The 13,443-nt window shown below is 33.6% G+C and overlaps 2 protein-coding genes across 2 annotated transcripts; one reads left to right on the top strand and one right to left on the bottom strand.

Annotated features, from left to right (window-relative positions):
• The first annotated feature begins 4,828 nt into the window (after positions 1 to 4,828).
• Positions 4,829 to 10,413, top strand: LOC145604672 (beta-hexosaminidase 3-like). The gene is made up of 14 exons (XM_081660585.1): positions 4,829 to 5,609; positions 6,189 to 6,263; positions 6,487 to 6,522; positions 6,618 to 6,729; positions 6,917 to 6,987; positions 7,467 to 7,597; positions 7,680 to 7,745; positions 8,337 to 8,437; positions 8,518 to 8,577; positions 8,799 to 8,832; positions 8,944 to 9,042; positions 9,143 to 9,202; positions 9,356 to 9,606; positions 10,041 to 10,413. The coding sequence occupies exons 1-14, from the start codon at positions 5,277 to 5,279 to the stop codon at positions 10,205 to 10,207; spliced, it is 1,596 nt and encodes a 531-aa protein (XP_081516711.1). The 5' UTR covers positions 4,829 to 5,276; the 3' UTR covers positions 10,208 to 10,413.
• A 48-nt stretch (positions 10,414 to 10,461) lies between these two features.
• Positions 10,462 to 12,900, bottom strand: LOC145606213 (endoglucanase 12-like). The gene is made up of 5 exons (XM_081662256.1): positions 12,703 to 12,900; positions 12,148 to 12,455; positions 11,430 to 12,027; positions 11,047 to 11,219; positions 10,462 to 10,836 (listed from the first exon to the last, which is right to left on the bottom strand). Exons 1-5 carry the CDS (start codon positions 12,869 to 12,871, stop codon positions 10,462 to 10,464), a joined length of 1,623 nt encoding a protein of 540 aa, XP_081518382.1. The 5' UTR covers positions 12,872 to 12,900.
• Between the last annotated feature and the right edge of the window lie 543 nt (positions 12,901 to 13,443).

Below are 13,443 nucleotides of genomic sequence, written 5' to 3'. Positions count from 1 at the left end.
AAGAGCCCGATTAGCCGATATAATATGATATACCTTTAGGCACCCAGTTTTAGGAGATGATTAGTGAGGGTAAACGAGCGATTTTATCAATATAATTTTTACATGAAGATTAGAATAGGATTAAATATCATTACATGAACCTGACCTCAAAACACGTGCTACGAGGCTGTGTTGCAAGTAAAATGAAACGGAGGAAGTATGATTTAAAAAAGATTAACCAAACCTTGTGCTTGTTATACTGATCAATTACTTGAAGGGCTGATTCCGCTTTAGATTCCGCATCAACAACAGACGCCATATCACCTTCAACGGGACGGCCAAATTTGTACACTGGTTTATCAAATTTCTGAAAATTCACCAATTAAATTTTACTTGATTGTATATCATAAATCATTAACAAATTTTCAAGGAATGAAGGAGAAAAGTGATTGATTACGATTACCTTAAGATTGCATTTATAATGACATTGAACTAAGAAATCGATAATCGCAGAGTAAGTGGAGTGATGTTTCGCTTGTGAAATCAATTCAATGGCATCAACTTGAATAAAGCAGGCGTCAGAAACATCAATTACAACATCCTTCAACTTGTTCATAATATCAATGTAATTCATGGCATGGAATTCACGATTCTTGGTACAAACATTTATTTTATGGAACAAATTCTTCAAAATCTTCGACTCCTTCTCATAATTAAACTTCCTTCCCCATTGCGAGTATTCGTTATTATCATCCAAGTATTTCATCAAGAAATCATCAAATCCGTCTTCATATCTTTCAAATTCTTCAATATCAACATCGTATATTCTACGCTCAACCTCCATTGATCCAGAATTTCAACACTTTCACCAAACCCTAATTGTTTTCTCCAACTAAATTTTATCGAGTCTAATCCTAATCTTTTTTGTGTTTTTACTGTTTTTGAAACCGTCTATACCCTATTTTATTCGCTTTCCTCCTATTTATATAGTGGATGAAAATAGGTCGGTTTTTAAAGATCTACTCGGATTACACTAGGTTTTTTTTTTTTTTTTTTTTTTTGTTAACAAAATTACGGAGTAAGAGACTTGGGTGGAATACTTGGATTTCAAGTCTCAAGATTCCCAACCTTTGTCCCTCAAAAAAAAAAAAAAAAAAAAAAAAAAAAAAAAAAAAAGTACGGAGTATATATATAATTAAGGAAATTTTGAATTTGGGAGTTGTTGAATTTGGTACCCGTTTAAAACTTTTATTTATTTTGGTACACATCAAACTTTAAAAATATAGCTTTTTAATTTTTGATACTTTCGTCCATGTTCCGTTATGATTTCCGTTAGTGGGGCTCATAATCTAATTAGTTATTAATTTATTTATTTTTGGAAAAATAAAAAAAAAAAACTATATTTGTTCATTCGAGTTACCCTATTTTTTTGTAACATGGTGTGACCACATTGTTTAATAAGAATAATTCTTATTTATATATGAGTAACTCTAATTATTCATAAGGGTAACCTCATTTTGTCCATTTTAGTAATTCCAATTCATTGTATGAGTAATATCAACTAAGTAAGAAATAGGTAACCTCATTTGTTCATTCGAATAACCCTATTCTTTTATTTTAAAAATTGAAAGAATTATTCCACTTATGTAAGAGAGTAACCCCTTTTTTCATTTAAGTAACACACATACGTCAAGGTAACCCCAATTTTTCATCTCCATAACCCCTTAAATCTTAATTAATGGTTTTATTGTGAAGTGACCTCACCTAGGGGTGAGCATGGGACGGGTACCTGTATCATTATTATAAAGTAAGGTAAGAGTTTAGATTTTGGAAAAAATAGATTTAAGTAGGATAAAAAACAAAAAATTGCTTTACCGTACCCGACCTTTTAACAAAAGAAAAGACACAACTATGGCAGCTCCTTGCAAGCAAAAGAATATCTCTCACTAATTTACCAAACGAACAGGGAGGAGTAGTGCACTTTTTCATGTGATGAAATAGCTTCAAATAAATCTAATTAATTAAGCATAATCTATCTTCTTTTTGAAAATTTTCTCCACTAAATTATTTTTGACATTATCTTTTTTTTCTTTTCAAGTTCCAAGACTATATGAATACACTATTTCTTTCAAAATCAATTACTAATTATTTTAAACAAATAAGTTATTAGACTTTGCAAACAGATCAATAGCACATGGGCAAAAACTATCCCTAATTCCACATATAAAAAATGTGTAAAATCAAAAGTTCTTAAGTAAAGTAAACTCTTTGATACCGAGTAATGATGTGTTCGGTGGTAGCTTTTAGAGGTTTAACTTATTCAAACCATTACTTAGTAAAAAAAGGAGTGTTTGGCATGCAATGTAGCACTGTGCAGTTGAAGTAACTTTTGTGAAATTATAATACTTCGTATATTTAGCTTTTGTGAATAACTGTTGGAATTTTTCTTCTAGTTTAGAAATTTACAACTTATAGCTAGCCAACAGCTATTTCATCAAACATTTATACTCAATTATTTGTTTTCACGGCTAACAACTATCAACTACACATACAACTAACATCTACTATCACATCTAATAGCTATTTATCTCTACCAACACTACAATTCGCGTAGTCGATGACTTAACCCAATGCGCGCGGCCGCTTTATAAAATACCATTATTCATTAGTTGGCATAGAGTGCTATGTTGCATTCTTATTTACCTTTAATTGTCACCATTGTAAAAGATATTTGTTAATTAGAAGGAAGAATGGAGTTGGAAATCCAAAAACATACCATATGGAATATTAACAAGAGAATGTACTCTATATATTTTAACAATAAAAATTATAAAGTTTTACAAAATATGTTAGATTTTTTTCTTCAAAACATACATATATATTAGATTATACAAGTATATAAATAGCTCGCTATAATTAATTTATTATATGGAATAAAGGATAAGTATCCGTGGTTGGCTTACATCAATGGGAATTATATTGCAAAAATGCCCCCATAATATCTTGTTTACCACAAAAAGAACAAAACAAAAATCTAAATATCCTTTCTTTAGCAATATCACACATATGATGATATGAATATACGATGGCTACACAACTCACTCAATTTGAAAAATGGGTGCATGTTGAATTAAATGTTATTTATTTTTTTTTTTTTTTTTGAAACCTGTTGAATTAAATGTTGGCGCATACTTTATTAGTGGAAATAAAATGAAGTCGTGATTTACGAGCAACATTTTATTTTTAGAATTGCTCCAATTAGTAATCTTTATTATACTTCGTATAAGATAACCCTTATCTTTATTAGGACTTACTTGGATTCTCTTGAACCATTAAGGGGGTAATTTTACTAAGGGATCAATTAAAGCGAAATTATTTCCAGGTGGATTAGGATTATTATTACTCCTACTTTAAGGGAAATGTATTACGAGTACCCTTTATAATTAAGAATCCATACATTTTAAAAATATCAGATTTATTTTACATGCAATAACTTTCCCACCCTTATTATAGGGATCCAGGCATGCCCATAGTGTAAACTACTCTTCAAGAATTGTTGTTCAAATTTAAATTACAAAGAATACCATGACGTCTTTACCTATATACTCTCTTCGATTTTCAATTATAATGTGCTATATAAATTTTTTTTCCCCTTTTTTTTTTTTTGGAAATTTTACACACACTACACATGACAATCGCAAAAATCTACTTTGTTCACTTCTCATACAAATTCTTAAATGGACCTGGTTCACAATAATTTATTGTGGACCACTAGCATTGGAGAAACTATAGGTGTTTTATTAGTAAAAAAAAAGGGTCACTATAATAGAAAAAAGGTCTCTATGTTGAAATAAAAGTCATTTTGGTAATATATAGGCTATAAGATGTTAATTTTTTAATGAAATATTTTATATACCGATTAATATGAATAATAAAGGTCACTATGTTAAAATTAGAGTCATAACGTTGCACTTTAAGTTTACAATAATATTAAACGTTATACTAGTTTTAATAAAGGTTATTATTAAAAGGGTGGACCACTAGCATTGGAGAAACTATAGGTGTTTTATTAGTAAAAAAAAAGGGTCACTATAATAGAAAAAAGGTCTCTATGTTGAAATAAAAGTCATTTTGGTAATATATAGGCTATAAGATGTTAATTTTTTAATGAAATATTTTATATACCGATTAATATGAATAATAAAGGTCACTATGTTAAAATTAGAGTCATAACGTTGCACTTTAAGTTTACAATAATATTAAACGTTATACTAGTTTTAATAAAGGTTATTATGTTAAAAATAAGGTTACTATGTTAAAACTAAGGGTCACTATGTTCAATATAATGTCAGTTACGTGTTTATAAACCTCAGGTCCACAATAACATTATTGTGGACCAGGTTCACGCAAGTCTTTTTGCACTTCTCATACACATGACTTAAGAGTAGTGTCCAAATACCTATAACTTTTAATATCACTTGCTATTAATTGTAATTATTAAGACAAAGAAGTGAATGACATTAAAACGCAACGATAGTACAAAAGTGAGTTTTATGATAGAAGACCAAATCATGAACACATCAATGTACGAAGTCGAAATGTAACAATTACAACCGATTAAAGATGTAGACTTATAAATTATAATGAAGACACAACAATGTACATGTTGATTTCATGCACTTGTCAACAGTTATAAGACCATCATTTTCACTCAAATTTGAAAAAAGTCTACCATTAAAACCCCTCTAAAAAATGTAAAAACTACAGTACAGAAATTAGGTAGAAAAATGGCAAACTTTTAATTTCACAATAAAAGCTCTCCAAAAAGATGATTCCAAATTTGACAGGCGAAAAAAGAGATACACCTACCCACCAATACCATTACCATTTATGCAGAAATAATACATAGAAAAATATCACAAAATCATAAATGTAAGATAACATCACAAAATTAATAATAATAAAGTACATCTGATTTCTACTAAAAACCCAGAAATTCTCTTGTGCACAATCAGCCAATTTGATAAATCCATTAATTCTCTCTCTTAAAATTTACTATTTTAATACCCCTTTTCACTGTATTCCATAAATCCTCATTTTTTTCAGCACATTCCCCATTTTCAGCTCCAAAATCTGAAGATAAAATCCAGGTTTTGGGTAATTTTTACATGTATTTATCCATATAAGAATGCATTAGTTTTGCTAATTTTATTGTATTTATGGGATTTTAGGAGTTGTTGTAAGCATAAAGTTAAATTAATTTATTTGGGGTTTTGCTGATTTTGGGTTCTATTGAAATGGGGAAGAAATTGGTGCCCATTTGTTTGTTGTTATTGTTGATTGAAGTTGTTTTAGTGTCTGCTGCTGGTAAAAAAGTTCAGCAAGTGAATATATGGCCAATGCCAAAATACTATAGCAATGGAAATAAGGTTCTTTATCTAAGCAATGAATTTGAGTTAAGTACTGTTGGGAGCAAGTATGGTGATAAATCAGGGATTTTGAAAGATGGGTTTATGAGATTTATGGATGTTGTTACCTTGGATCATGTCATTGAGGCCAATTTTTCGCGGTTCGGCCAATCGGCTTTCCTTAAAGGGATCAATGTGGTTATTCAATCACCAAATGATGAGGTATGAGTTAGTTTGTCTTAGTTTATGTATTAAGGAACATTTGGATATGCATTGCTTACTGCTTTACCTGGATATATATCTTGTAATTGAGACTATTGGATTGTTTTTATACCATATATATCTTGTTTTGGTTCTAATTTGTGACAGTTTTATGTGAAAAAATGTATGTGTGCTACTACTAGTACATGAATTGGTGGATGTTGTGTTAATTTGGGCAGATATATTGATTAAGTTGTACTAAACCTTGATAATCATAGTATTGTTTGAATTGTAAAGAGGGGCCTGATAGAAACCTTGCAACCAATTGAAGAGAGATTTCCACTATGTTAAAAAGCTAGGATAACTGAGTTCATTGTTCTGTAATGAACTGTCCTTAAAGGTTGAAAACATTCTTCTCATATCTTAGATGGATTTCTGAATGATCTAATATATGAATCACTAACATATACATTGTGTTTCTGAGAGGTAAAGTTGTGAAAGTAAAACTATTATATATGACTTGTGTGAGATTGGGATACTATCTGTAAGGTTAGTAGTGTATGTAAAAGTTTGTCATAAAAATCTGTTTTAGTTTTGCAGTTGCACTCTGAGGTTGATGAATCATATAACTTAACTGTTCCTGCTGCTGGGAAACCTGCTTATGCTCGCATTGAGGTGAGCCAAATTAAGGCTAACATTATCCCATTTCATCAGCAAAACGTTCCATCTTTGTATTCAGTTATTATAATAATGTTTTCTGCATTACGGAACTGCATTACCTCTTAAAATAAGCAATTTTGCTGTAATCTTCTGTAACCAGCATCTGAACACCTTTTAATAAATTGTCTAACCACACCTCTGTGAACTATCTGATGATTAATTTTCCTTTTGAATGCAGGCAAACTCAGTATATGGGGCTTTACATGGACTACAGGTTATTTGCTTCTTTTTTACATACATTAAGGCTGATAACTTATAGAAGTGTATGTGCTAACCACTTCCGACCATCTATTTATGTGTCAAATGCAGACATTCAGCCAGCTTTGTGGCTTTAACTTCAAAACTAGGCTAATAGAAGTTGGTATGGTTCCATGGACAATTTTTGATCAACCAAGATTCTCTTATAGGGGATTGCTTATAGGTGAGTTGGTTTAATGGTGGTTTTATTTTAGTAATTCCTTGGACCTGCTAATTGTCAAGGAGCTTCAAATTACCTACACCATGATGTATTAAGTTTCAGGGTTTATATGTCCATTGTTCACATACTTGCTCAGATTAATCAGGTTGAAATGTGTGGTTCTGCTCTAATGTGGGTAATGTGCATGCAGATACATCACGACATTATCTACCTTTGCGTGTGATAAAGAAAGTCATCGATTCTATGACATATGCAAAGCTGGTAAGGACTGCGCTCCTGAATTGTAGGTTTTGTGCTCATTGTGCTTCTATCTTACAAGTTTTAGAGTAATTACTTCGGCAACCAATTTCTAAGTATCGATCATATATTTTTTGCAGTTGATAGTAACCAGATTATTGCTTTTTTAGGTTTTTTTTAATGATGCTAGCTTTTATAACCTTGCTGAGAATATATTTAAGGAGACTCTTATTGTCAGCTTTGCTTGGGATTATTATTTATGCGCTGTAGTATTCTTTTAAATAAGGGAAGGATGTATTACTATTTTTAGAATGTATAGCTTTAGCATAGTTTGAATGAGGAATAAGTTTAATACTCGTATATTGTGCATTATTTTTGTCAAGTTGCTCCATACAAAAGCTGAATGTCATTGTCTATAGAACATTTTTACTTGGTGGTAACTGTGTTATATATCTTTGAGCATGGTACAGTTTATGGCCTTGATAACCTGTTTCTCTATGCAGAATGTGCTGCATTGGCACATCGTAGATTCACAATCTTTTCCACTAGAGATTCCTTCATATCCAAAGCTTTGGGATGGTGCATATTCTGCAACAGAACGATATACAATGGCTGATGCTGCCGAAATTGTGAGGCAAGTAATGGTTTGTGGCCTTAAATTATTATGTCTGTGTTTTACTAGGATTTTCTGATAATGCGATCCTTGAACATAACAGATATGCTCAAAGGCGGGGAGTGAATGTACTTGCTGAAATTGATGTTCCCGGACATGCTGCTTCATGGTAAAGTCTATAACTCTAATATTTCATTTTGCTTCAAGAACTTGAAACCAGGAAGGCGTGGATTCTATAAGTCTTCAGGATGCTCCTAATTTTTGTGTTATGCATGTTGAATGTTGAGCTAACAAGTCATTTGTGTAACTTTAGGAACCCTTCGTTGTTTATAGACGGAAAAAAAAAAAAAAAAAAAATTGCCTCACTAAAGGGTTCAAAATGCCGGATTGCTGGAATTTTTTTGTGTTGGAAAATTAGTATTTGTGCAACAACTTCTCTGGTCTGATACATTCTGAAGTAGTTGCACAGTTGCACCTGTAAATTGTGTGCTGGCTCTGTTTGTAGTCTACAGAGTTCACAAATTTGCATGGCCATAAATGAGGAAGCTCAATGTCCTATAACACTGTAATGCTAGTCTTTTAAGAATCCAAAAAGATCGTGTTTCATCTCGTGTTTTTATTATCACATTATGTTGATTTGAAGGAAAATATGTATATGTTACCTGCCAAAGAGCTTTCCTATGTGGGGTGCATAATTTTCTTGAGGGGTAATCTGTCAAATCTGATCACGCCACTGACGATGCTTACCACACGTGCTTAGGGGGAATGGTTATCCTTTGCTGTGGCCATCAGCAGACTGTAAGGAGCCACTTGATGTGAGCAACGAATTCACCTTCCAAGTTATAGATGGAATTCTTAAAGGTAATGCAATGGCCCATTATTTTCTTGCGGCTTATGATGGCTTCTATGCATCAACTCAAACATTGCCTGTAATTTGACAGATTTTAGCAAGGTCTTCAAATATAAGTTTGTTCATTTAGGAGGCGATGAAGTTGATACAGGTTAGTTGACTTGTTTGGAAATTTGAATATATTCCGTAATTTCCATATATTGTTCTTATTATTCAGTAATCTCATGAAACAGAGGCATGACATTAGCCTGGCACTTTTAGTGCAAAATGATTGTACATTGCTCTCATTTCTTCCCTTTTGGAGCCTTTGAATGTTCGATCATAAATTCTACTGTTACTGTTGTATGTTCAATAGATACTTTCATGTCTCAGGTTGCTGGGAGTCAACTCGTCGTGTGAGTGGATGGTAAGGTTTTAAACTCTAACAATAAGTTATTATGATCCATTCTATTAGTGCATTTGTGTTGTTAACTGAGCTCTCTTTCCTACCTATTGAACACTGTGATGACTTCTGCAGGTTACGGACTCATAAGATGGTTGGCTCTCAAGCTTACCAATACTTTGTATTGAGAGCTCAGAAAATTGCATTATCCCATGGATATGAGGTTATTAACTGGTAATATATTGCCTATTTCAATACTCTGTATAATCCCATTTGATTCATCTGTTCATCTCTCAAAGTCGCTTACTCGTTTAAGCATTTAAAACTTAAACAGGGAGGAAACCTTTAACAATTTTGGTGATAAACTAGACCGAAAGACTGTGATCCATAATTGGTATGTTCTTAACACCTTGCAAGTTGCAATAAGCATTTAGTCATCTCAATATATAACAGTTTTTTCTCAAACAAATATTTTTTGGCACCTTCTTTATAAAGCTCTTGGAGGTTGATAAACACTCTCTCTCCAATGTTTTGCTCGATGTGATAGGCTAGGGGGTGGTGTTGCTGAGAAGGTGACTGCAGCTGGGTTAAGGTGCATCGTAAGCAACCAGGAAAATTGGTATTTGGACCATTTAGACACCACATGGCAGCAGTTTTATATGAATGAACCACTAACCAATATTACAAATCCCAAGCAACAAAAATTAGTCCTTGGAGGTGAAGTTTGCATGTGGGGTGAACACATTGATGCATCTGACATTGAACAAACCATATGGCCTCGTGCTGCTGCAGCTGCAGGTAATCGTAATTGATATACTAGATTACTACTTTACTAGTGTTCATGCTAGGATTCATATTCTGATATATTACCGTTTTTTAAACAAAACATAGGCTTCATACTTATCACCTAAAAACCCTTCTTTGAACTATTTTTTGTTGTAAATTGAACTTCGGTAGCCCTTGTCTAAGCTTAATGTCTCTTATCTGGACTTCTTTTTTTTCTGTAAACCTTATTACGGTGAAAAAAAAGGCAAAGTTACACTTGAGACCCAGCTGTAAGCTTATATGATAAAATCATGAATTACAAAATTGCCAGGGAATAATAGGTTTGAAACATTTGGAAAATTAGAAAAAAGTTGTAAAGAAATAAAAATTACCATATATTATGCATGACTGAACTTCCTGATTGATCTTTCATTCTTTTTCTTTTGTTGTACTTTATCTTCCTGTAGAGAGGTTATGGACGTCGTTTGACAAGCTAGCTAGGAATCCAAGACAAGTAGCTAGGAGGCTAGCACACTTCAGGTGTCTGCTCAATCAAAGAGGAATTGCAGCTGCTCCAGGGGATGGCCTTGGCAGGATTGCTCCTGAAGGACCAGGTTCATGCTATGCTCAATGAGGACACTAAGAACAAATCGTCATCATCAAGTATTGTGAAATTACATTATAATAAATCAATAGAGTTTTCTTGTGCATAATTCATCCATTGGAATATACATGATTCTATTTATCAGAAACTAGATATCTTGTTCCTAGCATTGGTAACACCATTACTAGTTAAGTTATGCAACTGCTACAGGACATACATATTTATATTAGATCCGTGGTATTCTCAATTGTCTTTAAATTCTTGTTTCATTGTGAAAATTACAATCAGAAGCCAAAGTTTGGTGGTGATAGGTTTGAAAACAGGAAGTTCTTATCAACACCATAACCACCACCACTAGTCAGTGACACAAGTGCTGCCACAAGCCCAGCATTACCGGATAATGTGGGTCCTGTGGAGCCACGGTTTTGACGATCATCATGAAAATGATCAAACTGATCAGGTCCTCCTACCATGGCGCCTACAATGGTATTGGGATTGGATTTCGTGCTGTCCCTCCACTTGTGTCCACCCTTGCATGTGTACTTTAAACCATCAGATGGGATCGAAGCTGCTCGATGGTGCACATGATTTGGGTACTTGTCACCGTATCCCACCACATAGCTTAGCCTTAGGGGATTTTTGCCCAAAATATAGTCTATCTGTGTCAACATAAAAAAAACAATAGGTAGTTAGTCTACTGAGCAAGGGTGGTCCAAGATCTCTTGCATCATCTGTGGTCTTGGTCAATTACAAAGCTCGTGTGCCATGAGCTTGGATTGTGTTACAAACAACATTGTGATCGTGTTTAACGGACTAATAATTGTTCGTAGAGCAGCAGAAATGGGTAGCAAGGGAAAAGGGAAGTAAACCTGAGATGAAGCAAAATCACGGAGAGTGGCTGAAGTGAAGAATTTAGAGGCACAAGACCATCCAGGACTCTCACTAGCATTCAAGTAATCAGCAAATAGATTTGCTAAAAATGCAGCATTTGCTACATACTGCAAAGATTGTGGCTCTCCATCATTCAGCTGTATCAATCCTCCTGCATTCCCAAATCAGATCGTATGAACAAAATTCCTCAAGGGAAAAACACATCGCAAAATACAGATGTTTCGGCCTTGTTCTTTTCACCTTAAACATATAATTATCAGGTAAAGTCATTTCACAGCTAAATTAAGTTCATATCACGGCTAATAAGTTAAGACGAGTTCACACATATGGTTTTTAGCTGATTAGAACGAAAATTCCTTACCTTTACTCCATTTGAAGAGATGGAAGGGTTTGAGATAAGAACACATGGACAGAGCAATAAGCTTATCATTCTCTATCAACATTGATTCATATGGGTAAAATGTAGCTCGGAATTTCCTCAATCTTGTCAGCAACATCAAAGATGAAGGAACCTTGTTATCCCAACTCAAGACACCGGCTTTCTTGCTCCATTTCGTCGACATAGCATTCCTGTTTAACACAGGATTCGTAGCTAACGAAAGATAGCTAAGTTTTCCAGTAGCAAAATACAACCATGTTGCACTCCACAAGTACTCGTCGAAGTAGCCTGTTGAGTTGTAGTATGGCTCGATCCAAGGGTTCCCACGACTGTAAGGCCGTCTTTTTTTAGGGTCCCTTGCAAAGGCAAAAAGAACTTCAGCACCCTTAATGAGTTTCTTCGAATAAGCAGGGGTGTCCTTGAATACTATAGAGGCTGCAGCCAATGCTGCTGCCATTTCCCCTGCTAGCTCTGGCCCGGCATCTGCTGTTTGTACTGGCCTCGGATAATCCATGTCCTCTGGCCTCTCCCAACAGCTTATATCATCAGGCACATTCGAGTTTTCATAGGCACCACCAACCTTGTTCAATCAAAATCTATATTAGATTGAAGTTTATACTTAAATAAGTTATGTTTGCTTTCATATAGGCAAGGAAATGAGTCCTAATTTAAGGGGAATTTCAGTATAAAAAAAATCTACCTGACTGTAGATTTTGCTGATCTTTGTAGCATTTGAGTCGAATGTTAAGAGCAAGTAATCGGTTCCCCATTTGATGAGTTCGCGTACATGATCATACTCGTTAATGGCACGATACTTGTGAGGGTATTCAATCAAGCTCCAACTTAGCATTGTCATGGAATAGGCTAAAGGAAAATGAAACTTGGTGTTTTCTCCAGAATCATAGTATCCACCTACTAATCCTCCCTTCACATCTTTGAGTTGAGATCCATCAAGTAGCCCTGAGTTTGCCCTCCACGGAATTCCGTTGTTCTTGGGTAGTTTCCCGGCTGCAACGACGTGAACATAAGTGTTAGATTTGATTAACGGTCGTGTTTTACTCCTATATATTTATGTCTAAGAAGGCATAAGTATATGTTTATTGTTACTTGTAGTAAACAGTACACCACTACTTTGTTAAACACTAATCTGGGAAGTTGGTATTTTGAAACCTTCATAACATGTAAATTACTTTAAAATTATTATCGAACACGCTCTTAATAAAAATAATTTTTGATATAGGAAAGGTAGACTTACATTTTTGGGCATTGAAGAATTGAAGTGCTTTATGAAGAGCAATGGTGTAATTATCAAAGGTTTTCCTAGGCAAGGTTTGGGCTGACTTGGTGGGTTCGGGCCTCGCCGGGTCAATCCAATTAGCAATAATCATGAACCAAATGGCCCATTTTAGGGCCTTAAAACCCATTAAACCGGGCCCAATTTCACCTTCTTCCACTTCCTATGAACTCTTATGATTCTCAATTGATGAAGATGAAATTAACAGGTTCTCTCAAATGGTGTGATTATACTTTGGTATAGTATGAGATTGAATAAATGAATTATTGACTTTATAGATTTTATTTTATATGACTTGACTTTACACTAAATTTATGTAGTTGGATTATTTTAGTAAGAGTGGTAGTTCATGTGTGTAAAGTAAATCTTGAGATTTAGTAGCATATCTGCATATGGGTTATGGACAAATAGGGATTGATTATAGTTATCCAACCTGGTGCATGTTACTATGTTTGATTGCTTGATATCTTTAAGAATCTTACAACTTGGCAAGCTTTAAGTAAATAATTTGAAGAGAATTTATTGAAAATGTCTTGGTTATAGCTAAACATTAACTTCATTTGTACATTACGGAGTAATTCTTTTTTTTTTTTTTTTAAAAAAAAAAAAAGAAATTAGAAATATAAGAATAATTGAACATAAATATATTAAAATATACAGGTTGGTCAAGTCTAATGTGATCATTTGTGAAATAAGCAAATG

Source organism: Chenopodium album, chromosome 22 (genome assembly GCF_948465745.1).
Source record: "Chenopodium album chromosome 22, dcCheAlbu1.1, whole genome shotgun sequence".
Classification (NCBI taxonomy): domain Eukaryota; kingdom Viridiplantae; phylum Streptophyta; class Magnoliopsida; order Caryophyllales; family Amaranthaceae; genus Chenopodium; species Chenopodium album.
Note: the sequence above shows the minus strand (reverse complement) of the source record. Positions and strands in the feature narration are given on the sequence as shown.

What these genes read in the sequence shown, in the direction of transcription:
- LOC145604672 (XM_081660585.1), top strand. Translation starts at nt 5,277, where the DNA reads ATGGGGAAGAAATTGGTGCCCATTTGTTTGTTGTTATTGTTGATTGAA. An exon ending in TTATAGGGGATTGCTTATAG is followed by an intron (nt 6,730 to 6,916) that starts GTGAGTTGGTTT and finishes ATGTGCATGCAG; the next exon opens with ATACATCACGACATTATCTA. An exon ending in GGATATGAGGTTATTAACTG is followed by an intron (nt 9,043 to 9,142) that starts GTAATATATTGC and finishes AAACTTAAACAG; the next exon opens with GGAGGAAACCTTTAACAATT.
- LOC145606213 (XM_081662256.1), bottom strand. Translation starts at nt 12,871, where the DNA reads ATGGGTTTTAAGGCCCTAAAATGGGCCATTTGGTTCATGATTATTGCT. An exon ending in TCTCTTCAAATGGAGTAAAG is followed by an intron (nt 11,220 to 11,429) that starts GTAAGGAATTTT and finishes TTGGGAATGCAG; the next exon opens with GAGGATTGATACAGCTGAAT. An exon ending in GTGATTTTGCTTCATCTCAG is followed by an intron (nt 10,837 to 11,046) that starts GTTTACTTCCCT and finishes ATGTTGACACAG; the next exon opens with ATAGACTATATTTTGGGCAA.